This window comes from Melampsora larici-populina, assembly GCF_000204055.1.
Source record: "Melampsora larici-populina 98AG31 unplaced genomic scaffold MELLAscaffold_45, whole genome shotgun sequence".
Classification (NCBI taxonomy): domain Eukaryota; kingdom Fungi; phylum Basidiomycota; class Pucciniomycetes; order Pucciniales; family Melampsoraceae; genus Melampsora; species Melampsora laricis-populina.
Window position 1 is genome coordinate 455,142 of NW_006768809.1, and position 27,952 is coordinate 483,093.

Genomic DNA, 27,952 nt, shown 5'->3' on the forward strand with positions numbered 1-27,952 from the left:
ACAAACCGTCTCTGGACCCCTGAGTTGAAAATGTTGTCATACTAATGCTTACTTTTCCTACACGGATCCTGTAAAATTGGCCAGCCTATGGCACAAACGATTGGGTCATCTTCACCCCGATGCTGTGATTTCTTTTCTTCGCCGATTCAAATCCATATCTATCTGTCGTAAAGATTTTCTTCCCTGTGACGCTTGTGCGATGGGCAAATTAACTCAGTCTCCATCCACCTCCTCATTTCATCGTTCACCTGATTTACTCAACATTGTACATAGTGATCTCCTCGGTCCTATATCCCCAGCCACGAAATCTGGTTTCAAATATGTTGTCACTTTCATTGATGATCATACTCGATATACTCAAATATACCTTCTGAAATCCAAAAATCAAACATTTGAGTCTTTCAAACATTACAAAGCCTTGATGGAGAAAAAGTGTGCAAGAAAGATTCTCAAATTAAAATCTGATCGAGGAGGGGAGTACTCGTCAAATGATTTTCTTCAATATCTTAAAGAAGAAGGCATTGAGATTGAACGAGGACCAGCTGAACGTCCTACAGCCAATTCAGTTGCTGAACGTTTTGGTCGAACGTTTTTAGGGAGGATACGCTCTCAACTGATTCACTCAGGTCTCCCGCTTCATCTTTGGGGGGAACTGGCAAAGTATTGCGTACTTCAGATTAATTGTTCTCCACATGCCGCATTACAGCACAAAACTCCGATGGAAACTCTTGAAGCTCTCCTTCCTGGCCATGTTCATCCATTCGATGTTGATCGTTTCAAGCCTTTCGGTTCACTCTGTTTCGCAGTGGACAGAAGTCGAAAATCAAAAGTTGGTCCATTGGCTAGGCGTTTCATCTTTATTGGACTAGAAGAGGGGGCAAGAGCAGCTCGTCTCTGGGACAAGCAAACTGGTCGTGTATTTGTCACGGGGGATGTAGTCTACCAAGAAGAAACCTTTCCTGGTTTACATCCGACTTTATCACCTAATGTTCCGGAGGAACTACTGCTGCCTGAATTTACCAATTCGGTAGCCCCATCCAAGATTACCCCAGTTCCGGAGACTGAATCTGAAGAATCTTCACCAGCCAAGGGTTCCAACATCCCTTCTACTCCGATTAGAGCGGATTCACCAATCATAGATTCACCTAATCAGACGCCACCTCGACCGAATCTTTCCATTCACAATTCTCCTTCTGTTTCATCTCCGGTCTATCCTAAGGTTCGGATTCCACTGAGTGCCTCAATTCATGCTCCGAGGTTAGCCGTCGAGTCTCCGAACCGTTTTGAACAGTTACGGGATTTGGTACCAGTCACTCCGCCCCAACGATATGATGTTTATCGTGAGACTGATGTATTGGACACTCCGTCTGATCCATCGATCCATTCATCGGCTCCTTCAGTAAATCTCTCTCCTACTCCTAATCGCACGGAAACAGAAGATTTTCAGAAACCAATTTCAATTAACTCATCTCCCTTATCATCCGTTTCCTCCGTCCGGGTGTCGTCTAGGTCTGGAACTCCTAATCAACCATCAGACCAACAGCCACTGGATGAATTGGTTCAACAAGTTGAACCGGTTGTGAAGTCTTCTCCCTCTCCCGAACCTTCCCCGATTCCAACACCTCAGCCATCTCCGAGACCACCATCACCGCCTCCACAGCCTATACCTCCTCCAGCGCCTACACGCCGCTCTGGACGTACTAAAAAGGCGCCTGTTCGATACGGTTTCCCTTCGACTTCTGTGGCAACTACCTCCCAATTTGGTCCAATGATTGTTACTAATACAAGATCAATCATCCCTGATCGTTGGGGTTTCTCTGCGACCACTGGAACGGATCCCGACAGTCCAACCTATACTCAGGCGATGGCTAGTCCAGATAAACAAGCCTGGCTTCATGCGATGGAAGAGGAGTTCAAGTCTCTCATGGACCATTCTGTTGGAAAGCTGGTCGATCCTCCTCCAGATGCTAACGTTCTTGGGGGGATGTGGATCTTTAACAAGAAGCGAGACGAGCACAATCGAGTTATACGTTTTAAAGCTCGTTGGGTGGTTCTTGGTAATCATCAGATCAAGGGCCTTGACTATAATGATACCTATGCATCGGTCGGCAAGATTGACTCACTACGAATTCTACTTGCTTTGTCAATTGCTAGAGCCAAAGGTAACAGACGTACTAGGCGAATGAAGATCCGTCAATTTGATGTTGTCACTGCTTTCCTCAACAGTGGTATGAAAGACCTCGTATATGCTCGACAAGTTTTGGGTTTTGAACATCCGACTCAAAGACATCGAGTATGGTTGTTGATCAAATCTCTCTATGGAACGCAACAGGCTGCTCGTCGTTGGCAACAACACTTCGGAGCGACAACAGCCGGTTTTGAAATCTATCCCGTCTCGTCTGACTCAGCCGTCTATGTCTTGAACTGCGCTCTTGGACTACTCATATTACATCTTCACGTCGATGACTCATTAGTGTTTTGTGACAATGATGAGCTTTTCTTCAAATTTCAAACCTTCATCGATTCCAAATACAAACTCAAATGGACCGATCGACCCACATTATACCTTGGGATAAAGCTGGATATTGCTGAAGATGGTTCTTACATTAAAATCTCCCAATCTCACTATATAGAGTCTTGTCTTGAACGATTCGCCATGGTGAACTGCAGGCCGGCGAAAACACCCCTTCCTCAAAAGACTCTACTGACCCCTGGATCGACTGAAGATATCGAAGCAGCCAAAGACATACCTTATCAAGAACTCGTCGGCTGCCTTCAATGGATCTCTGCCTGCACCCGTCCAGACATTTCTTATGCTGTATCACAACTCTCAAAGTATAACTCAGCATGGACGGTATCTCATTGGATGGCTGCTAAGCACGTTTTACGATACTTACGGGGTACCCAAGAGCTTTCAATTACTTACTCTGGGGGGACTGATGAACCTCAAGCTTACTCGGATTCGGATTTTTCACAATGCTCATTAACTCGGAAATCTGTAACCGGTTACGTCATAACTGTATCAAATGGCGCAGTGTGTTGGAAGTCTCAGCGTCAATCAATTGTGGCTCTATCAACTTCTGAAGCTGAATATGTAGCTGCGACCGAATGCTCTAAACATATGGCTTGGGTTCGTTCCTTTTACTTCGACATCATGCATCAGTTAGAAGAACCTTCACCTTTCTACATAGACAACACATCGGCAATCTTTACAGCAACCGGCGATGGTCTAAAGTCAAGATCCAAACACATTGACCGAAGATTTCATTACATTCGTGATCTTATTCAATCAAATCAACTCAAAATCCATCATATTCCGAGTGATGAAATGCTAGCCGATCATTTAACAAAACCATTGGGTCCTCAAGGAATTAGTCATGCTCTGGAATTGAATCACATGATTTAGAAATGTTCTTGAAATAGGGGGGATGTTAAAGTTATCGTTTCATTTATGTATTACATATTACATTTCACAAGTCTGAAACTCAAATGTTGCTATTATTTCATATCTCATTTACTAATATTCATGTGTAGCGCATAAGACCATATGTATGTTGTTTGTTAAGATTCTCATCATTATTAACCTAGTTTGTATTCTCAACTATATCATGTAAACCTCGAAGAGCAACGAAGAAAGCCTCCCTCTTCATCCAAGATATTCTTTTACTTTCTTGGGTGAAAGGTGAGTAGCTCATTCGTGGGATTTTGATTGTAGTTCATTAGATCTGTTCTGAACTTAAATCATCCCTGCTCTGACAGGTGAGTAGCTCATTCGTGGGATTTTGATTGTAGTTCATTAGATCTGTTCTGAACTTAAATCATCCCTGCTCTGACAACACCGACATCAGACTGTTCCACAGTTGGTATGTCTTCTTTGATTTTGTCTGCTTCAAGTTCATCTTCTTCACCAAGTTTTTGAATTTGATCTTGGACTCCTTCTAAGTCCACGACGGAAACAAATGGTAGATCTCCAAGGGAGTCAGGATTCTTTTGATTGATCTTGGCAATGTTGGATTTGATGAACTTTTCTTCTTCAGAGGTAGGCTTGCAAGAGTAAATGAGCCAACTAGTCATTGTTTGAGCGCCTGTAATCAAGGTGAGCTCTCTTCCCAGGAGTTGTGCGCGACCACCATCCTTGTGATTGTCATAGAACCATACCCCTTGAGCACCGTCATTGTGCCTTACCACCTTGGACCAGTAGTGACAATAGCCCCAAAAGCCACGGGATACAATGTGATAGGCGACGTTGTTGAAGGTGAGGGTCTCTGGCCACTGCATATCCTACATGAAACCGTTGTGTTCCTCTTCCTTCAGACCAGCAGCGTTTCCAAGATGAAAGTAGATGTTCATTGGGTTCGTAGTGAAGTCCAATTGAGTTTGCTCGTACAGTTGAGGCAGTCCTTCCGCGTGGTCGGTTCCTTTGTCATCATCAGGATGATCTCTTTGTACCTTCTTTTGCCGTTTGCGGTTCGTTTGGCAGGTTGGGCAGCAGCGAGGGCTGGTAGAGTAAAGGCCTTCGCTGTGCCATAAATAGAGCAGTTTGGTGACATCCAGGTAACGTAAGTTGATGTCACGGAAAAGGTCCGAAGTGATTGAGACACATGTCTGAGTCATGGCATCGCTGGGCTGATGTGCAGCCTCCTTTGGGCATTGATAGTCGCACTGGAGTTGAAATGTGAAGTGACGTTGTGGTGATCAATTTATGGGATCAATTAAAAAATTCACAATTACCAGTTTACCAGTTTATTAGCAGGTTTCAGCAGGAAAGAAAATTCGAAAATGGAGGTTTTTGATCAATTGAAGCTCTTGTAGGCTTATGTATTGGTCATTAGGTCAACATTACATCATTTTTATTTCACATTATACATAAGATCATTATAGTTTACTTACAAATTTATTACAAAAAGAAAGAAAGAAAAACATAAGAAAAATTCAAAAATATAGGTACATAGGTTGGAAAATGGTTTTTAGGTTAGTAAAAATAAAGTTATGGGTATTATGAGGTTAGAATATGAAAGAACAACATTATATTATACTATGACAATTTTAATCTTCAAGGTTGATAAGTAGAAACAAAAGTTATTAGGGAAAAGGTACTTTTTCGAAGTTGGTAAACAAGAGGTACACGTGTAGTTTGGATGTGTAATAGTGGTAGTGATGGAATTTAAGGTTGCCAAGAGGATTTTCCGGGATTTTTAAGGTTATAGATGATGATGTCATATTACATGAGCAAGAAAAAGAGAGTAGTAGCTGTGAAAAGTGAAGAAAATGGGTGAAATTCGTGGAAAATGGAGGTTTTCAGCTAATTACATATGTCAAATGACGTCAGAATAGGTTGGTAGATGGCTCATTCAACGCAGAAGAGTGGATTACATAATATACAAACTTTAAATCATTAGTAACGGAGGTGTGTGTAAAAAGTTATAAGGCAAATAAAGAATTGGTGTGAATCTCGAATTTACAGTCACAAGTCACATGTAACACCAAAAACCTTAACTTCACAACTCAATATCTTACTCATCACTCGTCAGAAGTAGGTCATGTAGGTGTCAGAAATGATCAGTAGCACGTGGGCTACAAGATGCACTTTAGTAATCAAAAATTGGAGCACATCTGAAAAAATTCGTAACCTCAAAAATTGGTTTTCAGCTGGTTTACAAGGAAAAAATCACCTGTATTCATCATAAGAAGTGCTGTACATCATATTATTGCGTCATTGATCACTTTTAGCTGTGAAAATTACATCATTTCTTAGTAACAAAATCATTACATTGCGTCATCATAGGGTTTTTAGGAAATTTTGGGCGGATTTGATTGGTTTTGAGGCTGTTGACCATTGTAAAAGTTCTAGTACATTGTTATATATACTTTGAGAGGGTTTTGGGATTGTTGTTCCCCTTTTTTCTTTATCATTTACGCCATTATTATTTTGTTTATCATCATAAACTTATTTTAATAGTACCTGGTCACTTAAATACGCCCTTTATTACAGCTATAAAGAGAAATTTACTTTAGTATTATAGTCATAAAGACTTATTGGGAATAATATCAATCAGATATTGCTTATTTTCTTTAGTTATCAATTGGGAATAACACTATAGCAGTGTTGATAGTAATACAAAGTGTGCTTTTTGAAGTTAAAATACGTGTGAAGATACATTTCTCTGGTGCCTTATCAGTACTCAATACAACAGAGCTCTTTCTGATTGTGTTGTTTTAGAAGAGCAGTCCTTAGACAACTTCTACTAGTCATTATATTAGTAGATTATCCTCTTCCAGCTCTGTATAACCCTTGTTGGGTTATAAGTTCTACAACGTCCAATTGAGTTTGGCACGTTTTGTTTGGAGGCAAGGATCTAATCCAGGAATAAATCGGCTGAACAGAAGGTATCGGTTACAAACAAATCTGTGGCTATCTTTTGAATGGCGGATTGTAATGACTTGAGCCCTTGAGAGAGCACTGACTTGACGTGGGTGGATTGATGCAACTTGGCTGAGGCCCTGGAAGAGTAGTGTTGGATGAGTTTGGACGCTATGTCCTTTCCTTTACCATTGGAACCTTTCATCCACAAAGGTGAAAATGTCGGATATAAGCTTTCCAGAGTGGCCGTCTCCCAACATCGGTCTTGCTTCCCTGGGTCGTTACTTGCCGAGTATGATTGATAAGAAGAGTGTGGGTCCCGGTTCACATTCAGTGAACCAGCTGGGCAACCTGCCTTCTTGGGACCAATGAGGGCATCAGTGGTATCTGGCGGTCGTCTGTCATTGGCGTCCGGTTTGCGCCGAGTCAGCTCCTTGGACCATCCAAGAGTTTCAACCACGGAGGTCCAGTTGAACCTGTACTTAACGGAAATGCCTCGGCGAATATGATTGAAGTCCTTCTTCAATGATTTGGTGAACGGTAGTAACTGTACAAACCCTTGCACAATGGTACAGTGCCCCAACCTAGCAAAATAGAAATACATAAGAACATTAGCATGATAGCTTGTTAGACATGATATGTAGATATAATCAACAGAAATAAAATCTTACGTTAAGATGTAATACTGACGATGCATCAATTCCTGACCATTGGTGGTGTCAGGAACCTCGGCCATTAGGGGGTCTTCATCTTCTAACTGAGGATTGTCCAGGGGTAGTCGCTTGCGGCCACAGAATAGCATACTGTGGATATTGGCCGTATTCCACCAGTTGACCCACGCCTTACTTTTGGGAAAGAGCCGGGACATTTGATCAAACTTATTGCGGAGAGACATCCCGCCAGGCTTGGTTGGTTCGAGAAGGTCAAGCGCGAGGCGTTCAAATTCGGCCTATGATAACATACATTGTTAGTCATTCATCATCAATAAAAGCTGAAGAGCAATGACCAAATCGTAAGACTTACAACTCAACTGGCATCCACTATGTTACAATTCTTCTTGACTTGAGTGATGGATTGACGATGGTGCTTGTGACAACCCTTCAACTTACTCAGGGCCTTAGCTGGATCATATTTGTTGAAAACTTTCATGTATGCGCTGACGAAGCCCTTCTTCTGGGCTGTCGAAAAGTCAACCACTTGTTGAATCCAAAGATCGCGCTCGTGGTGCGTGAGGTTGGTGGTTGAGGTTGGTGGTTGAGATTCGTTTGAGAAGGGTGGTGAAATGGGATTCGTAATGAGCTTTGTCAAGTCGCCACATCCAGGTGAGTTGAATGAGGACCCAACGATGCATCATGTTGCTATACATGGAGGTGGTGAGAAGATAACCGTGGTTGAAAAATTGGTAAGTCACATCGGATAGAAGTCCGCCTGAATAAACACGGTTGTCCTGATCCTGTCGCACAAGTTGCTCGGCCATCCATTCGGATTGGTAAGTGATGTGCACATTGGCACCTGAAAGCAACATTGATATCAATCTAAGACCGTTCCTGCACGGAAGAAAACCCAGAGGCAGTAAGTTTTTTGAATATCAACCGTAAACATGAGGAAAATCAAAGGACTTACCTGCCCCAATGCATAAGATCCATTATAAGCCTGTCACCCCCACCGTGACTCTCCTTTTTGGGCATCAGGCCCTTGTCAATGAGAACCTTGCATCGCAAGTAACCGAGGCGACCTCCGTTGGCAAAGGCAGGATGGATATCCACTACAGGAGTGGTGACGGTCTGTCCTGCACCAGCCTGCCCTACCTGAATCAAGCAAGGATAAGAAGTTAGTTAGTGTGCCTCCTTGAGAAAAAGAAATGGAGATAGCGAGATCAAAAGAAAAAAAGATGAAACATAAAGATGGGAAATGAGAGAAGAAAGGAAAAGAGAACAAAGACCATAGAAGAAAATAAAAAAGGAGAGAGAGCTTACCTTGAGGACCAAAGCAGCCTTTGGGTTGCTCACCAACTGATCCGTGAGCACTTGCATGGCCAGGGGATCCGCCTTTTTGGAAGACGGCCAAACATGATGATGAGTCCCCAAGTGCCTGAGTACACCCCAACCGGTCTGCTTTTTGATGTCGATTTGGCAGTTGGAGTCTAGACATTGTGTCCAGACGTGATTGCTGTCACATTTGACGGCAGGACATTTGGGATGACTGCATGGCGAAGAGAGAACAATGTCAGCGTGGGTGGATTGCAAGTCACACATAACAAAATCCAATCTAAAGGAAATGGAACTTACTCTTTGATAAGCTCGGATGCTTTGCCATCCGCGGTTGGAGGGGCAGCTGCATAGTCACAAAAGTCGTCGTCACAATGCAACACACCAAGGCATTTGAACCAGATCGTTTTCCAAGGCCCGTTCTTGGCGCCGTGATTCTTTTGAGTGTGCGGATACGCGATGTGGCCGAAGTTGGTTATTTGATCGGTAGGTTCTCGAACAAAGACTGTTTTGCCGTTGGGATAGATTGGGTAGCCTTCAGCATCACACATCAAACCGTGATCTATGAAGGTCTTCAGTTCTCCGGTGGCCGGGATTGGAATCTTGAACTTCTTGCCTGTCTTCTTCAGGCAATTGTGTTTCTTCTTTTGCTGTCCAGGAGAAGAGTTTACGACTGATTCACTGACTAGCTTGATTGGGTTATCAGGATCAATGATCAAATCGTGAAAGTTGATTTGAGGAGAATCAGGGGTACCGGGGGTTTCATGATGACTAAGTTCAGGCATGGTGTCACAGTACAGTGTAAGTGAAACGGATGATTTGGATGTAAGGGTTGGATAAGACTGATTGAGGTGATTGTTTGGGTAGAATCGGGAGAATGTGAGACACAGATAAACTCGGTAGAGTTTGTAGACAAAATTCAGGACAGTCAATTCTCAAATGTAGGTTGGAGACTCGGAAGAGGAGGAGGGAGGTCGAATTGAAGAATAGGAACCAGGCGTTTGGTGTTTTCCATTGGGGTGATGAGCTGGTGAACGCAGGAGGTAAGGATCCATGATGAGATCAAGATGAGATGACAGCTCAAAAGCTCAAAAGCTCGGGAGGTCTTTTCAGAATGGAAAACGTTGATGGCAAGCGATGAGATTCAGACTATTGTGGCTTTTATCGGATGGTTGGTTGGTGGAAGAGACCTTCATGATATCAGGCGATATGGGTTGGCAGTGGTGTTGGACGGTGTTGGGTTACGGTGTGGTGATCAATTTAAGGCATCAATCAAAAAATTCATATTTAGTAGTTTACCAGTTTATTAGAAAAGTTCAGCAGGACAGAAAATTCGAAATGGAGGTTTTTGGATCAATTGAAGCTATCATAGGCTTATGTATTGGTCATTGGGTTAACATTACATCATTTTATTTCACATTACTTATTAAGATCATTAGAGTTCATTCACCAAGTTATTACAAAAAGAAAGAAAGAAAAACATAAGAAAAATTGGAAAATATGGGTACACAGGTTGGAAAATGGTTTTTAGGGTAGTAATAATAAAGTTATGGGTATTATGAGGTTATAATATGAAAGAACAACATTATATTATACTATAACAATTTGAAACTTGAAGGTTGATAAGAAGAAACAGGAGTTATTAAAGAAAAGGTACTTTTTCGAAGTTGGTAAACAAGAGGTATACGTGTAGTTTGCATATGTAATGGTGGTAATAGTGAAATTTAAAGTTGCCAAGAGGATTTTCCGGGATTTTTAAGGTTATAGAAGATGATGTCATATTACATGAGCAAGAAGAAGAGAGTAGCAGCTGTGAAAAGTGAAGAAAATGGGTGAACTTTGTCAAAAATGAAGGTTTTCAGCTCATTACATATGTCAAATGACGTCAGATTAGGTTGGTAGATAGCTCATTCAACGCAGAAGAGTGGATTACATAATGTACAAACTTTAAATCAATAGTAGCGGAGGTGTATGTAAAAAGTTATAAGACTAAGACAAATAAGAAATTGGTGTGAATCTCGAATTTACAGTCACAAGTCAACATGTAACACTAAAAACCTTAACTTCACAACTCAATATCTTACTCATCACTCATCAGAAATAGGTCATATGGGTGTCATAAATGATCAGTAACACAAGGGCTACAAGATGCACTTTAGTAATCAAAAATTGGACCTCATCTGAAAAAATTTGTAATCTCAAAATTTGGTTTTCAGCTAGTTTACAAGGAAAAAATCACCTGTATTCATCATAAGAAGTGCTGTACATCATATTGTTGCGTCATTGATCACTTTTAGCTGTGAAAATTACATCATTTATTAGTAACAAAATCATTACATTGCATCATCATAGGGTTTTTAGGGATTTTTGGGCGGATTTGATTGGTTTTGAGGCTGTTGGCCATTGTAAAAGTTGGAGTACATTGTTATATATACTTTGAGATGATTTTGGGACTGTTGTTCCCCTTTTTTCTTTATCATTTACACAGTTATTATTTTGTTTATCATCATACACTTCTTTTAATAGTACCCGGTCACTTAAATATGCCCTTTATTATAGCTATAAAGAGAAATTTACTTTAGTTTTATAGTCAAAAAGACTTATTGGGAATAATATCACAAAGATATTGCTTATTTTCTTCAGTTATCATTTGGGAATAACACTATAGCAGTGTTGATAGTAATACAAAGTGTGCTTTTGAAGTTAAAATACATGTGAAAGTTATATTTCTCTGGTGCCTTATCTGTACTCAATACAACAGCGCCTTTTCCTGATTGTGTTGTTTTAGAAGAGCAGTCTTAGACAACTTCTACTAGTCATTTTATTAGTAGATTATCCTCTTCCAGCTCTGTATAACCCTTGTTGGGTTATAAGTTCTACAACGGTGAAAGGGTAGCTGCAGGGGGATAAGGGCATTAGTGACAGAGTTATGCCGGTCAGATACTGTGCTGATACCATGCCGATTGGATGCTTTGATGGGGTGCAAATGTAGAGTTTCAGGGTGATCTTTTAAAAAAAAATACTCCCGGGGTGATACGTCTAACTTTGAGTGTAAATGATTTAGAGAGTAAAGTTAAAATTCTGGGGCCTGGGAAGATTTTTGCCCCCTAGAATTTTTGCCCTGGATGTGATATGTAAAAGTTTCAGTGTGAAATTCAATGTTTGGTATGGTTATGTACAAAATAACACTCATGGTTTTACATGTGATTTGTTTGCACTCCTGAATTTGAGCGGGATTGAGTGTAAAATTGTACATTGGCCCACTCACTGTAAAGTTTTACACTCGTCCAAATTTACACTCATTATTGAGTGTAAATGGATGAGTGTAAAAATCTATTGACCCTTAAAATATCTATATTACAAAATAGGCTACAACATCTCTAACAGTCAACAAAAAAAGAAAGAAATCTTTTCATAGATCATGGAACCATAGATTATCTATGTACAACACTGTTTTCACTAACTGTGACCAAGGATTTTTTTTCCTAAATTTGATTTCCTTATTCCTTTTGATTTTTTTATATCTAGTATGTATGTCCATGAAGTGTCTCCCAAGCAAGACAACTTTAAGAGACTTTATCATGAAATTCTTGACCTTCTTCAGCTCAACCTAAAGTTTTTCAACCAACCTTTAAGTTTTACATTAGATCCTTACTCTTTACCATCTCATAATCAATTCAAATCTCTCTAGAATGGAGATGAAAGGTAAGTGTTCTGGTCTGCTTCTGGGGGCCATAGCTTGGGTACAGAGAGTGAGGGTGATGGTGACTATGTACTTACTATAGTTATTGTAGCATGAGGTCAAAAGCAACTGTGTTAATTTCTTGGTAGCACATTGACGTGCACACACAAAAAGAAAGTCATAGAGAAATGATAGAAGTTTTAAACAGGTCTTTGAATCTGAAGACTTTCCCTTTGAACAGATCTTTGGATTCAAAGACTATCCCTTTGTCCAGGTGCTCAGAAAGCAATCCCTTTGTGAGACAAATATGCAGGTCTCAGCTGCTTTGCGCACACTTAGTTCAACAAAACATTATTCTTTTTTTCAAATCTCATCATGTGTGCACATCGATGTGCTATGAGGTATTTTACACAGTGAGCAGTAGACAAGAAGTGCTCTAATCTAGAGTGAGGTTGAGCCTCCTACCTGGCATGGTATATGACATCTCTCAGATCTGGGATCTAGGATCATAACATTAAGCTCTAGGTTTCCCACTAAAAGCAAACCAGATGGTTTTCCAGTGGGTTACGGTACATACACCAGACTAAACTTTCCACACATCTACAGCTCAGATCTTGGTCAATTTCTCTTTGAAGTCCAACCCAAAAAAAAGAAAACACTTTGAACTGGATGAGACTTAACATGGTATTTATCTTGTGTTTCTTGATAAGAGTTTTAATGGATGTTTGGTGCTAAGAATTAATTTTCTTACAAAGTTTTCTTTTTGTGTTTTCTCTGATTTGATAAATTTTCCATTGGTTTGAATTTGATGTATGTATTGATAAGGTTTAATTCAGATTTCAAAAACATGATCATTTTCAAACAAATCAAAAGGTTTTAATCTTACCAAGTGATCAGAAGCAGTTGTTTTTGGAATTTTGACTGACTAGAGAATATGCAGGCATGCCAACAAGAGGTGACCTGTTAATGTGATACCACCTAATCACATTTATTGAAGTTTATAAGTGTACCAGTCTACTTTCTTTGCATGTTACCAATATGCACTTCATCACTTTTGCAGACATGACTTAAACTTCTTCAAAGTCTCATCCTTGACCTACTCAACATGTGATGCCAAATCATGACCATGCAAGTCAATCAAGATAACTTGATATATGTTTGTGTTAATTGTGGTATATAGCTCTCAAGTTACATCCAGGACCACATGATGATATCTGCAAAAAAAATCAAACCAAACAAACAAAATTATGTACTTGTCCAAAAAGACCAGGATCAAGGGACAATAGGACACAATGAAAGAATAAAATATGATAGGACAAACAATGGTTTGAATTGAATTGAAAAATCTAAGGCGCAAGGGCTTCTGGAATTTGATTGAAAGTGTGTTGGTGCTGACAGAAGGACACACAGAATGATACCCTTTAGATAATATTTGGGTGGCCAGGCAAAATTTGTCAGATTGCACCTCACAAAGGAAAAGCATTTGACAATGCCTGCTTCACAATTGCATCCAAAGAGCAAATAATCAAGAATGATAACCTGATCCATGAAGAACAATAATATTAAGGAACAAACAAGTTCCAATGGAACAAAAGCAACTGGACCCAGAAAAGAGGATACCAAAAGTGTACCTTTAAGTTTGGTTCTTGAAAGGTACCTAAAGTTTGTCAATATCAATGTTGGTTGCTGCATTGGTTAAAGCTGGAGATACACCTATGTTTTTTGCAACACTAAATTGAGGGTAAAGGAAGTTACTGAAATTTCAAAAGATTTTGATTCCAAAACAAGGCCAATAGCAGAGTTGCACAATCAAGGTCATCATTGCCAAAAGTCAAAAGGAATGGATAATCAGACTTGGAAGTAAAAATTGTACAGCTGGAACATTAAAAATTGTTCTGATTTAGAAGAGGCTGAAATTACTCAACTCATATAACAGGCAACAGATCAAATGCAAGTACCTTGGAACATTTTGTTTTTAACATAGATTGTGGACAGCAGTAAAGTTGCTCTTGAAGCCCAATTTTTGAATAGAATCGGGAAAGATCTTATTTCAAAGTCTTATGACCCTTTTTAATTTGAGTGAGAGTGGTAGTTTTGGTTCTAGGAAAAATCAGTAGAACTACAAAACAATTTAAGTTGTGTTGTAAACATCATCAGTCTTGAACTGTCAAAATCAAATAATCATCATGGATGGTATCAATCCATCAAATCACCCTGAACATTATATTCCATTTGAGTTATGCACATACTATCAACTCCAGATAATAGCTTTATAGGTTCCCATTGACAACAAGTCATTTTTCCCTGGTAAAGGTTACAACTCATGTAAACCAAAAGAGTGGCACCCCATAACACAAAGGTAGGAATGGCACACCAAGCCATTCTTTAACCTAGCTTGCCAAACCATTTTGCACCACCCATGATGCCCAACATGATCTGTTCCAGAACATCTGCGCTGCCAGAATGATTGCCTTGCTGGCCACCATCTAATATGCTGTTGAGGAGTTATCCAAGGAAGAGATCCCCGCCAGTGTGGGTCAATGCAAGTTCTCAGATCAGGGTTTCTTTACCTCTGAGTCATCATCCAAAAATACCTTGGATGCTGGCCATGAGGTAATCATCCTCATGCTACTGGGAATCCAAACGCAGTTCAAACACAGCAACCATCTTTCACCCTCACAATTGCCTCTATATTTGTGGGACAAAAGATTGAAGTCTGGGTTTGTGCCCTAAACTCTTTTGGCTGTAAATCTAGATTTTGAAATCCAGGGCACAGGCTTCAAATTTACAGCCAAAATAATTCTGGCACAAGCCCTGATTTCACTTTGTATCCCATAATTACATCAGACTGGCATGTGCCAACTTGAACTAACAAGTTGAACCTAAGACAATTCCCAACTTCTCATAGGGTTTGAGTGTCCCAATGTTTCAATATGCGAACAAACATTGGGGTCCTAAGGAGTTGCATACAATATGTATTGAAGAGTCTGTGCAATGCAATCAAATCTAGCAGTTATCAATCAGTTCCAAATGAAAAATATCATTTTGTGAGGATGTGCCAAATATTTCAGAAACAATTTCAGGAAGGCTGAGTTAAACATCAAAGATATCTTGATTTTAGGGAAGGAAGGGAAAATAATGCAGTCATGGTCAATAAAGGACCTTGTTACTAACTTAACTAAGTACCTTTATTCAAACACTTTTTCCTTGTGAGCTCAGGTGTCTGGGGAGGAGGAACCAAGCTTGCAAAGGTTAAAAGAGCACCTAATTGAAGAAGAAGACAAAATCATAAAGTAAAGTGAAATATAATGTATGCATGTTTGAATAATGAAAGTAATCTCAATAGAGAACAAAAAGAAAAGGTACAATTCTGTTGAACGAGTGTATGTTGATACTTTACGTCTTTATTGTAGGTTTGAATGCGTTTTCAATCATTGTTTTAAGCTCATCACTTCCAAACGCTCTAAGATGTAATAAAATATTCATAGCTCCTTGTAATTCCACTTCGTTCTCTTTCGGGTCTAACTTATCTACTTTTTCTTTGAGGTTCATCGCTAACTTTGCCGCTTCTTCTTCATTGGATTCTGATTCTTGCCAATTGGGGTGGAAATCTTCGAGAATTCGCCTCGCATCAGTGTGTATGTTATGGTTCTTGAGTTGAGATATGAGGACATCTCTATCGAGAAGCTCCATAAGTTCATTATGTGAACCTAGTGAGAAAATTGATTCATTGAGAAGAAGAAAAAAATTCAGATCAAAGATTAACATAAGTCTTTCAAAAATTGTAAAAAAGATTGATAAAACATTCAGCAAGAAATGATTTTGAATTTTTTACTCACGTTTCAAAAGGTAACTATGAAATCTCATAAAATTATGATAAGAAGGAGTATTTCTAAGTTGATAAATCGCTTTATTTTCAATTTTCAAAATTTCTTCATGTATAGGCCAAGCCAGACCATTTTCTTTGGTATCAAATTTAGTCAATTTAGAAATAAATTCAATCATAACTTTTCTAAATTCTTTAGTTTGATATAAACCAATCAAATGATCTTCTGCTTCAGATGAATGAAATGCATGAAAGGTTATTAACATCCAAAGATCTTCACGTAAAGAGATTTTATAATCAACTCTTTGAAATTCTTGAATTGTATCTTTCATAAGACTAAGACTTGTAGGGTTAGGGGAAAAGCTTTTGAAATAAGATTTCGATTTAGACATCATACTTTGAAAAAGTGTAAGTTCATTATCTCTTTCTCCAAACCCATGTAGTTCTGAAGTTTTCGATAACAAACTTTGTAACACAAGTTTATCTTTCTGATCTACTTCTTTGATTTGGTTTTCTATTTGATTCTTGATAAGATAGTTGAAAACAAATTGTCCTTGTGCTTTTGTCGGATTAAAGTCTGTAGCTGTAATGGCACAAGATACGAAGATAAGATCAGTCAATTCTCTTTTAATTGTGATTTATAGAGGGTACAAACCTTTCATCATATCATCCTTGTATTCGATTGGGTATCTTCCATCTACACAGACGCAATGATCTCAATCATGAGTTTCGAGACCTTCAACTTTATATATATGCAACTTACGTTTTGGTGGCTCTATTAGCGGAGGTCTATATACTTCAAAATAGTCTACTGGTGGTGTTGCATCAGTCTTTGGAAGCTTCCCTTTTGTAAGCCCTTCTTTCATCGGGTCGCTTGCATCTCGTAGGTCTTTTTGACGAGGTTGGAATGAGATCATAAGGAAGTACTCAGCAATGCATGGCTCGCAAAATTGATCAAGATTAAAACTAACCATTTTTGAACGGTACCTTTGGAAGTAACACATCCTTTTCCTCAGCCTCGAGCGATAAAAGTTCCTTCTCAGATGGCTTTGGAGGTTGTGGCATCACTGGCTTTTTACCTACGTCCATCACTTTGATATTTGGTTTCGTTCCTTCGCCAATCACTTTTATCTCTGGCTTGGTTGCTTCGCCAAGAACTTTCATCCCTGATGCTTCAACTTCAGGACCAATCATCGGCGCTGGAAGGCATTCTATCAAACCCAATAGGCAACTAGCCAGGATAAAGAAAGTAAAGAGGGTTGTTGTCCCCATAGTTTTTGAACGAGTGGCTTTGGATAGATTGTGGGTCTGTTCGTATTTCGCAAAGATAGATCGCGAGGATCTGATGGAACACAAAAAGCAATACGTCAGTTTAACAAAAACGTAAGGATAGATTGATAACAGGCAATGGACGTGTACCGTTGGGTCTTGGGTAAAGAGTAATATCGAGTTTCGCTTCGCTTGTCGGTCACGAAAATGTGTAGCAAGAAGTGACGAAGATCAATGATCGTAGAATTCTCCTACCCAACTCTTCGTGAGGCTCATATAGTCGAGCATTCCGAACTGCGTGGTTTGATCGATGGATATCGTACGAATGAGAAACTCGTAAAGATACACAGCATGAGCGATGTATTGCGCGGTTTACATTGCATACGAAGCAGAAACATGTTATGATACCCAGTGGGCATCTCTTGTACGAGGCGAAGGAAACAGACCACAGGTGAGGGCAGGGCGATAAGGCAAAATCAAGCTGCGATGACGATGATTGTGACGCTTTTCGAGTGCTGCGTGTCGTTCTTTTATTGGAAACCTTTATTGATAAAAGTCCCCCGCTGTGTGCAAACTTAATCTACTCCCTAGCACCGCCAGGCCGAAGCGTGTTTTATAACGGAGGTTGCTCTTTGGCCCACGCTCCACCCCAGCTAAACCCAAGCCCCACCAACCGCAGAGTTGAGTTAGCATTCCACCTCCGGGAGGCCTCGACTGCACGCAGGTATGCTAAGGCCTGTCGAGGAAAGGAGGCTGAGCGACTCGAAGCAGCCCACATCGGAGACCAAGAGAGCGATCTCGATAAATCTCGATAATCCTATCATGAATTTGTTCAGAAATGGTCAAAAAACCAACGAGAGTAATGTGACGTCACAGTGTTCCAAAAGCCTGGATTCTGTACCAACCCAGAGGGTATCTCAACATTTGAATTCTATTGCTTCATTATATACCCCAAGCAAATTAGAAAACGGCCAGAATTCACGCGACACTAAGAATTGTTTTAAAATTGTGTTTATAAAGCTTTGAATAACCAAAGAAATAAGAATTCTCAAAAAGAGACAAAAAGAACAAAAGGGAAATTCATAAAGTTGAGATCTAGTATAGGGGTGTTTCACATAACGACATCATATAATAAAAAAAGGATAGAGTAGCACAGAAACAAAATGTTGTATATATCACATGAGATTTAGTTTTTTTCCATTATGGATCTCGAGTTCGTCTTAAAGTCGGGTCGTGTCTCTTTTAAAGTGGATGATGAGGATATCACCAGCGTGATGATCCACCACCACCACCACCACCCATTCCGTATGAATTGGCACCGGTCGCACCACCACCGTAACGGCCACCACCACCCTAGCAGATCGAAGGAGTCATAAGCGCCTTGCGCACAAGTCTTAAAAGATGGATCGACTATTTCACTTACACCTCGACCGCCACCGTACCCACCGCCACCACGACGACCTCCGCCTCCACCACCACCAAATGAGGACAACTCAACTAACGCAGGAGGTACGACTTGTTTGGCGTCTTGGAGGATCTTGACCAATTCACGGGCCAGCTCTGTAATACACGCCAAAGAATTCAAGGTTGGTCAGATACTGGGGGAAGTCGTGAAACTAGAAGTAACACTTACTGCCTTGGTCGGCACTGATGTAACTGTAGGCAGTTCCTGTTCGACCGGCACGACCGGTACGACCAATTCTGAATAGAGAAATTTAGTGAGCTAACCGAGAAAGAAAGCACAACAGTAGGAAGAAACTCACCTATGAATGTAGTCTTCAATACCATTTGGCATGTCGTAGTTGATAACATACGCAACATCTTTCACGTCTATCGTAATTAACAATTCAAGTCGGAAGTCGGGACATGTCAAGAGCAAAAAGTGTGATGAGCAAGGATGACGGGTTCGCCTTTTTCAGGCGGGAAGTAAAGATAAAAAAGGTGAGGGTCGGGTTGCTGAATTGAAAGTTGCAGTCGAGCGATAAACTTGACGTGATTTGATGATCGAACTTTGGTGGTGAGAGTTGACGATGTTGCAGTTGAGTCGAAGGCGATGATGTCGGTCCTATCCTGTCTGATGAGATTCATTCACCCTACTACTACTCCTTTGGTCTATAACGCGAATCTCAAAGGCTTCGAGTAGATCAGATCACATCGTGCAATGGTAACTTCTTCAAGCAATTCTCGTACGAGAAATGTATGATCGAAGGGTCCAAGGCTGCAACGATGACCAGAACTTGCCAGAAAGAGAGTTGTCACGAGAGAAACAGACCTCCAGAGAGAGTTATGGGTTGGAAAACCTGCACAGACAGTTCATAGAACGCTGCCCACGCGTACATTACATCAAAGGAAGGTTTCTCTTCCGAAGCACATAAAAGGCTTCAAATTCAGTAAATGTAACGCGCCGCGCTGATGCTTCAAGCATCAAGCCAATGTGATCATAGGCAAGACAAGCATGCTGACGCGCCAGGACAGCGACCCAAAAGACCGTCGGAGGACATCAATTGGGCACCAACAGCAGGAACTAGCTGCGACACGGGGAGCAAATCGCAGATCACGACTTGCTGCTTGAGGCCCCGTGAAAGGAATGCGAACATTGCGGTGATGTATCTTGATCGGATGAGAGTGTTGAGAGGAGTAGAAGGACGGAGAGGATTAAATGAAATATCAATACATACCTAAACCACGAGAAGCGACATCAGTGGCAATCATGATAGGGCTCCTGCCGCTCTTGAACTCTCCGAGCACCCAATCACGCTCAGTTTGTTGCTTGTCACCATGAATAGCAAGAGAAGGCCATCCATCCTGTCGGAGATACTTGGTTAAATCGTCGGCCACACGCTTGGTACCCACAAAGATCAAGACCTTGGCGGATTCAGCGGAAATCTTCTCGAGATGCTTGATCAGTTTGCCCTTCTTTTCGAAATCGCTACACACTTCGACGATCTGAGTGATGTTGACGTTGGCCGTAAGCTCTAGACTACCGACATTGACTTGAATAAAATCTTTCAAGTATTCATTTGCAAGACGTTGAATTTCTTTTGGCCAGGTGGCGGAAAACATGAGGGTTTGTCGATCAGGCCTGATTTGTTCGAGAATCTTTTTGATTTGTGGCTCGAAACCCATGTCCAACATTCGATCAGCTTCGTCCATGACAAGGTAAGTGACCCGCTGAAGATTGGTCCGCCGCGACTCAAGCATATCGATCAGACGACCGGGAGTAGCGATGACAATTTCGGCACCGCGGCTGAGGTCTCGAATCTGTTGACCCTTTGGTACACCACCGTACACACATGTGTTTCGAATACGAGATGATGCGCCAAACTTGGTGCACTCGCCTTGAATCTGGACAGCCAGCTCACGAGTAGGAGCGAGAATCAAGACAATCGGACCATCTCCAGGAGCAAGGAGGGGTTGACTGCAAAAAAAAGATTAATTCGAGTGACAAGTTGAGTAGGAGAATCAAAACTCGACTTACGCGTTGATGTGAATCATCGCGGGAAGTGAAAAAGCAATGGTCTTTCCAGATCCGGTAGCACTGATAGCCACCACATCACGACCACTGAGGGCCATCGGCCAGGCTTGGCATTGAATAGGACTAGGTTCGGTAAAGCCAGCCTTGCGGATCTCGGCCATGATGTAGTCTGGGAAACCAGCCTCACTGAAGTTAGAGACTGGTTTAGGGATGTTTTTGCCAAAGATTTGAATCTCTTTGTCTTTACGGTACTGATCGATCTCGCGATCTGAGCGACCTGTCACACGTGGGTCTTCTTCATAGAAGTTTTTCTCGAAACGAGATAAGGTGGTAGTGTCCCACTTGGGGCGGCCGAGACCACTACCGAGACCAGACATTCGATCACCCTATCAGGTCAAGTCAAGAGTGAGTATGAAAGACTCGTGTGATAAAAGCACTCGAGATGAACTTACACCTCCGCCTCCACCACCTCCACCACCGTAACCTCCGCCACCACCACCTTCATAATAAATGGTTCGAGTTAGGAGATGGACAAAAAAAGAAAGGTAGAATGGATCAGAAATCCCTACAAAAAAGCTTACCATACCCACCAGAGCTGGCCCCGTAACCACCACCTCCACCACCATAGCTACCAGATCCTCCACTATAGCCACCGTAAGACATGTTGAGTAAAAAGTTTTAAGTTTTGTTTAGTAACAAAGACAGTGATAGTCAAACAAAAGTTGACGAGTGCTTAGAGATGTGAAGGTGAAGTGAAATCTATTGATTAGAAAGATAGACGAAGTGACCTAGACTGAACGATGAGGAAGTTTGGGAAGTGGTCGATGATATGAAGTGAGGGAAAGAATCAGACAAAGGGATGACCGATTTGATGTTGAAGGGCAAGTCGATTTGATTTGACCAAAACCGAAATACAAATCAGAAAATTTTATACCCTAAGGTACTAAACCAGGTAAGGGCTGGCTTAAGCTACATACACACCCTGGGATATGTCTTGGTCATGCTTTTTTAAGGTCAAGATGTGGGTTTACGGAACGCGATAAACAGCTACTCTCACTTATTAGGATACAATGAGTATGTATGCTATTAAGCCAGGGCTACATGTTGAGGCATGAAGATTGTATGTAAATAGCAGTTGCGTCACTTTGATCGAATTCAATTCGACTTCAACTCAACAACAACTTGACCAACCACCACCACTAACCATTCACACTTCAGATACTATTTACCAATTTATCAACATCAAAACATCAAAACATCATGGTATGCTAACTATCATCATCATCATCTTACAATCCAAGCCAACTGACTATCAATCATCTTCACAGGGTAATGGACCTTCAAACATGTCTGGTGCCGGAAAGGACGGTAAAGATAAAAAATCACAACAAAAGAAAGTCAGTCGAAACTTCATTCTGGATACTATCTCAATACACAAAACAAACTTACTCTTCAAACAATTTATAACGTTCATTTATTAAAGTGGGAACCTCCATTACCTACACGAGTTGGTAAAGCCAAAAAGAAAAGAGGTCCATCAACAGTCAATAAGTTACCAGCAGTTTATCCTACGTCTCGTTGTAAATTGAAATTATTAAAAATGGATCGAATTAAGGATCATTTAATCTTAGAAGAAGAATTTGTTATAAATCAGTTTGTGTTTAATTTTCATTCATTTAACACCAAAGACTTCTTATTTCCGCCGATTGGTAAACTGATCCTGATGTTCGTTTCTTTTTTCAAAATAACAGAGAAAGACTTAAACCTAAAGAAGAAAAAGCAGAACGTGAAAGATCAGAAGTCGATGATTTACGTGGATCTCCAATGGGTGTAGGAACATTAGAAGAAATCATAGATGATGATCATGCAATCGTTTCATCAGCTACTGGACCTGAATATTATGTTAACATACTTTCATTTGTGGATAAAGATTTACTAGAACCTGGTTGTAGTGTTTTATTACATCATAAGGTGATGAGTGTAGTAGGTGTTTTAGGTGATGATACAGATCCGATGGTTAGTGTGATGAAATTAGACAAAGCTCCGACTGAAAGTTATGCTGATATTGGTGGACTTGATCAAGTAAGCTTTAAGATTCTTTCAATCTCCTTATCGCATGAGTCTAATTCTTGGTTGTTTACGTTAGCAAATTATGGAAATCAAAGAATCAGTTGAATTACCACTTACTCATCCGGAGTTATACGAAGAGATGGGAATCAAACCACCCAAGGGTGTCATTCTTTATGGTCAACCTGGTACTGGAAAAACCTTATTGGCTAAAGCTGTTGCCCATCAGACCAGCGCGTAAGTTAACCCGATTACTTACTTGGAATGAACCAAAACTGACTTGCTGAATCGAAATCGTTCAATGTTAGTACATTCCTTCGAGTGGTAGGCTCTGAATTGATTCAAAAGTACCTTGGAGATGGTCCAAAGTTGGTCAGAGAACTATTCCGAGTAGCGGAACAACATGCACCTTCGATTGTTTTCATTGATGAAATTGACGCAGTAGGAACAAAACGGTAAGACAGCTCTATACCAAAACTAAAAGTGAAGAACTAGTGTAGTAATGATATACTTTTTTGTTCTTTGTCGCTTAATGTAGATATGATTCTAATTCAGGAGGAGAACGAGAAATTCAACGAACGATGTTAGAACTGTTGAATCAATTAGATGGATTCGATTCACGAGGAGATGTAAAAGTGATCATGGCAACCAATAAGATCGAAACCTTGGATCCAGCATTAATCCGACCTGGTAGAATTGATAGAAAGATTGAATTTCCATTACCAGATGTGAAAACGAAACGACATATCTTTAAATTACATACAAGTCGAATGACCTTATCAGATGATGTAGATTTAGATGAGTTTGTGATGATGAAAGATGAATTAAGTGGAGCGGATATCAAAGCGGTTTGTACTGAAGCAGGTTTATTAGCATTACGTGAACGTAGGATGAGAGTGACTGCTAAAGATTTTAGATCGGCTAGGGAAAAGGTACTTCATACTAAACAAGAAGGAATGCCAGAAGGATTGTATCTTTAACCTTTGTCTTCTTTTCTGGTTGTTTTGGAAATATAATTCAATGTATCACATCTTTTATCATTTTTTTGATTTCAAAGGTTGTGATTCATTTTGCTTACCTTGATAAGTTGATATCAATTTTGCGATTTTTTGATCCGAGTTGGTAAAGGCATCCTTGAGGTGGGGCTATTTGTCCGTAATCTGTAATTTATATTAGATAAGTATCAGATTTATCGCATAATTCAAAGCATCTAAGGGATTGTATGTGGTATGAACAGTGAATTAATCTTGATTTTACTGCACAATGTCAATGTCATCATTCATGTAGGTTTTTGTCCTGGTTGATGAACTTGATCTGAAGAGAAATTGAGATTGAGTACAGGTTGATAGACAAAATTGTTCAAATTCAACATCATGGTTCACAAGCCCTTGACTTAAAAGAAGACTCAATGAATTCTGTTCTTGATCCTCAATGCCAATGAGCACATGAAACAATCCATCTTCAGTTCTGTCCAGTTTGAATAAACAGGATCAACTTAACAAAGGCACAGCTAAGCGTGTAAATTGAAGTCTTACGCCAAGGAGGCGTAGACTTCAAGGTTCATGGCTAAAAGCGCCCTTGGACATCTCAAGTTTTTCAAAAATCTCACTTTTCCTCACATTTTGCGTTCATAGGGACTATCACAGTTTAAGGGCCTTACTCCATTGAAAACTATATCATCTCATGTGTATGTAGGTATCAACTTCTGGGATCTCCTGCAATGTGAAACTAAGACATAAAAGTTGAATTGAGACTTGACCACAGAGCTAAATTACAAATCAGTTGAAGTGACATTGATAAGAAAAGCAAGAGTCCATCTTCAAGTTTCGATTTGAATATATATAATCAATCATCCATCAGATCACTAGCACGGACTCGTCGGTTAGGAGCTATAGTATCTAGTTTCTTATCTGACATCGGAACGACGACAGAAGCCTGCTTCAGAACTTTAGGCTCTGGTATATCAGTCTTTTCAACCCATTCATCATCCAAATCCTCTTGTCTTTCCCGTTTACCACTTGCCAGGCTTGTCTTCCGGGAATCTGACATACGATGCTTATCTTTAGGATCACTGATTTTCTTACTTGAAGCAATTGACTCGTCTTGTTTCGGCTTAGGTTTTTTCTTTTTGATCTTGGAGTCCTCTTTGATAGGCTCAACTTCATCATCCTCAAATGACATCAATACCTTTCGTTTTTTGCCTTTATTCTTTTTCTTGCTACTTGTTTCTTCATCTTTGTCTTTATCACCCTTGCGTAGGAAGGTAGGACGAAAACTTGCCAACTTGTGTAACTCGTCAGGATCGACAACTTTAGGCGTGTGTGATGGGATAGGAGCTACAATAGTAGAGGCAGATGAAACTGATTTGTTCTGATCGAGAGATTGATGTGAATGATTCGTCTCTAGTAGAGGCTCTGATACAGCTACGTCATGAGAAGTCTTGTTTTGCAAAGGTAATGATGACTGATCTTCTTCAGCAGTTTCGTCTTCGCTTTCATCTGCAAATATGGCTTTGAAGAGATCGATAGCAGGGCGGGTAGTGGTAAGTATATCGCGGCCTTGTGTATCATCGTCACCCAAACCGACTTGGTCCAATGACTTTGCTGGTCCATCGATGACTTTTCGAGTGACCCAATCGCCTGACTGTTCATCTTCTTTAGGAGATTCCTTCTTTTCTAATTCAATAGTGGCAGGTAAGAAGCCATGCGCAGTCATGAAATCACTCATGCTATTTGATGCTACTTTCGGTTTGATTTCGATGGCCTCGCCGTGCGGATATGGATTAGGGACGTTCAATCTTTTACACAGTAGCTTCTGTGGATAAAAGGTTGAGGTTGTTCGAGTTAACATGCCAAACATATCCATTCGAACAGCTTGCGCAGCTTGACTAAGCTCTTCCTCAACCTTATTGGAAGTCGATGCATCGTCGGCTGATGGGTCAATAGATGGTGTCGTATCTTGGTCTAAGAAAACGGGTTGCCTCAGACCTGGTTGGGGGGTGGAAAGTTCTCCGCTAGCGATGGTACTGGCAGCAGATGTAAATCGTGACGCCATCACGGCACTCATTGGCTTAAACATCATAGCACTCTTGGCAAAACCTTCTAGTTCCTTGGTAATCTGGTCGACGCTTTCTCCCGGCTTCGGTTTAGGCGAGAAGACAACCCCGTCCGATAAAAGGCCGGCCTGAGATTGTAAATACACTTGATATCGCTTTTGCTTAGACAAGTCATGTGAGAAAGGCATAAAGCCACGCAGGGCAGCTTGAGCGATGGCTGGTGGTAAGTCAGGGATAGTGATAGACGATTCGGGCGTTGGGAGAACGTGGCTAGAAACACCTGATGACTCGGATTGTCCAGAAGCTTGAGCCAAAACGTGCTGCTTCATATTTTCCAATCGAGATTTATCTTTTGCTGATATGAAGTCAAAAACAGACTTTGGTAGCTGCTTCTCACCCAAGAGTCTACCACGCTGTACATCGAGTCAGAAAAAAATACTGTATAAGGATTGAGTAGGCAATAAAAGGCTCACGTCACCCGCAGTTAACGACTTGGAGGCATGTCCAGAAGGTTTAGGGACTGGCTCAGCGGTCGTATTCTTGCTCAGCACTTTCCCAGGATTCGGTTCCCACGACTCTGGTACTTTCGGAGCAGGATACCAAGCATCACTTGTCCTATCGCCCCGTGCATCAGATAGTACGAGTCGAAAACCCTTGGGTATGCGGGTGCCGTCCGAAAAGTTAGTCTGGGCTTGATGTATTGGCTTTTGAGGAGGGCGCGATTGTCGAGATTGAGATTTTGATCCGCGATGTGTCGTGACCTGTTCGTCAACCACTAATAGCCTTCGCGCTCTCGGATCACTAGATATTTGGTTTACTTCCGAGTCATAGATATCACGGTCGTCATCTTCGAGATCATTGAGAGCACCTAGACCAAATGATGCGCCTTTCGGCATCGTCTGCCCATCAATTTCAGTCGGCGCCGCCGATGTCTCAGCTCTACTGAAGGACCTATCTAACTCCAGTGAATGCATATCCTTGGTGTAGCCTAGTCCATTATTACCAGGCCAAGGTTGAAAGGCTGTCAAGGGACGATCTAAAGGAGGAAAGAGGTGCTTTCTACGTTCTGAGTCATCTTCATCGTCGGTCGAGGTGATTTGAACACCAAGTTTCAAAGCCAATTGTCTCTGACGTTCAAAAGTGATTCGAGGTCCAATGCCTTGCCCAGAACGCCATCCCATCTTCTGCATAAGCTTGTGACCGATCCTAGTGGTGTTTGGTTGGATTAGGTCTGATAAAGCAGCTTCGGCACGTGAGGGCCCAACAAGTTGATGTAATGAACCAGATTCAGGAACCGCATCGAGCTGGCCAGTCAAGGGATCGTATTGAGGTGCTTGGAACGTAGATGAGGCGGAAGATGTTCCAATTGCTGAGTCAAACTGTGAATTAGTTTTCAACTCTTTGCGTGATTCGAGTTCAGCCAGATCTTCGTCATCCATAAAGTCCTCTGGTCTTGAAGCTCCAGTCCTTTTGGGTTCATTATCAGCTTTGTTCTTTGTTGCACGACTACTTTTAAACTCGGCTGGTACCCATCCTTCCTTCGAACCAACTGTGTTAAAATATCCAGCAGAAAATCCACCTGTAAATGCACCATGTAATCTTCTACGTCCTTTTTCGTCTTTAACTTCTTGCTGCCATATCGGTACAAATTCATTTTTATCGACTTTGTTGGAACTGAGAGCTGGAAGAGCAGTGCCTATCTAGAACAGCCATAAGTTGGCTGATGAGTTATATTCCGATCCTCGCCTTGATCGATTTTTGAAATCATGTACCTTGACGAAAGACTCATCTAAGTTGTCCATTCCCGTTTCCGTAGCACGTTTTTTCAATTGAGAGGTGGGCGCCATGATGCGATGAAGTGTGGTTATATGGAGGGTGTAATGCTCCTCCTGGGCTGACGGCCTGAATGCTGTTCCGAATGCTATTCTCCTCGGGTCGGTCCAGCAGGCATGGCCCTGACTTCAGGTTTATCCGTGTTGGGCATAGCGGGAGTCGGCCGTCTCGTGGCCTTCAGATTCCTTGCTGAATGAAGGGATCTTTGCCTCATCATTATGACCGCGAAGTAAGATAAACATTCGCGCTGAGAGGTATATCAGGTGTATTGTATCAGCATATGTGAGCGCAAATTGATGGCACAGTCACTTGTAGGAATTGAGCTCACTCTTACCAACACCATGTTCGATATATCCACTACTGAAGGGAAGCCAATCATCTACTGCATGGAGCCAA

General features: G+C 41.0%; 5 protein-coding genes across 5 annotated transcripts; 1 reads left to right on the forward strand and 4 right to left on the reverse strand.

Moving 5' to 3' along the window:
• Positions 1-939: 939 nt before the first annotated feature.
• Positions 940-4,074, reverse strand: MELLADRAFT_110565 (uncharacterized protein; the record flags this gene model as incomplete). Its single annotated transcript, XM_007414753.1, has 3 exons — positions 940-1,145; positions 1,644-1,778; positions 3,840-4,074. The coding sequence occupies 3 exons, from the start codon at positions 4,072-4,074 to the stop codon at positions 940-942; spliced, it is 576 nt and encodes a 191-aa protein (XP_007414815.1).
• An 11,353-nt stretch (positions 4,075-15,427) lies between these two features.
• On the reverse strand, positions 15,428-17,545 carry MELLADRAFT_110566 (uncharacterized protein; the record flags this gene model as incomplete). The annotated part of the gene is made up of 6 exons (XM_007414752.1): positions 15,428-15,741; positions 15,871-16,440; positions 16,513-16,554; positions 16,621-16,746; positions 16,829-17,199; positions 17,523-17,545. 6 exons carry the CDS (start codon positions 17,543-17,545, stop codon positions 15,428-15,430), a joined length of 1,446 nt encoding a protein of 481 aa, XP_007414814.1.
• A 495-nt stretch (positions 17,546-18,040) lies between these two features.
• Positions 18,041-21,448, reverse strand: MELLADRAFT_78893 (uncharacterized protein; the record flags this gene model as incomplete). Its single annotated transcript, XM_007414751.1, has 8 exons — positions 18,041-18,479; positions 18,550-18,686; positions 18,760-18,827; positions 18,890-18,956; positions 19,805-20,544; positions 20,605-20,987; positions 21,054-21,100; positions 21,183-21,448. 8 exons carry the CDS (start codon positions 21,262-21,264, stop codon positions 18,390-18,392), a joined length of 1,614 nt encoding a protein of 537 aa, XP_007414813.1.
• A 346-nt stretch (positions 21,449-21,794) lies between these two features.
• Positions 21,795-23,703, forward strand: MELLADRAFT_44990 (ATP-dependent 26S proteasome regulatory subunit; the record flags this gene model as incomplete). The annotated part of the gene is made up of 7 exons (XM_007414687.1): positions 21,795-21,864; positions 21,930-21,998; positions 22,085-22,254; positions 22,353-22,683; positions 22,748-22,905; positions 22,977-23,123; positions 23,207-23,703. 7 exons carry the CDS (start codon positions 21,862-21,864, stop codon positions 23,646-23,648), a joined length of 1,320 nt encoding a protein of 439 aa, XP_007414749.1.
• An 810-nt stretch (positions 23,704-24,513) lies between these two features.
• Positions 24,514-27,570, reverse strand: MELLADRAFT_66695 (uncharacterized protein; the record flags this gene model as incomplete). Its single annotated transcript, XM_007414750.1, has 3 exons — positions 24,514-26,136; positions 26,197-27,423; positions 27,496-27,570. 3 exons carry the CDS (start codon positions 27,568-27,570, stop codon positions 24,514-24,516), a joined length of 2,925 nt encoding a protein of 974 aa, XP_007414812.1.
• Between the last annotated feature and the right edge of the window lie 382 nt (positions 27,571-27,952).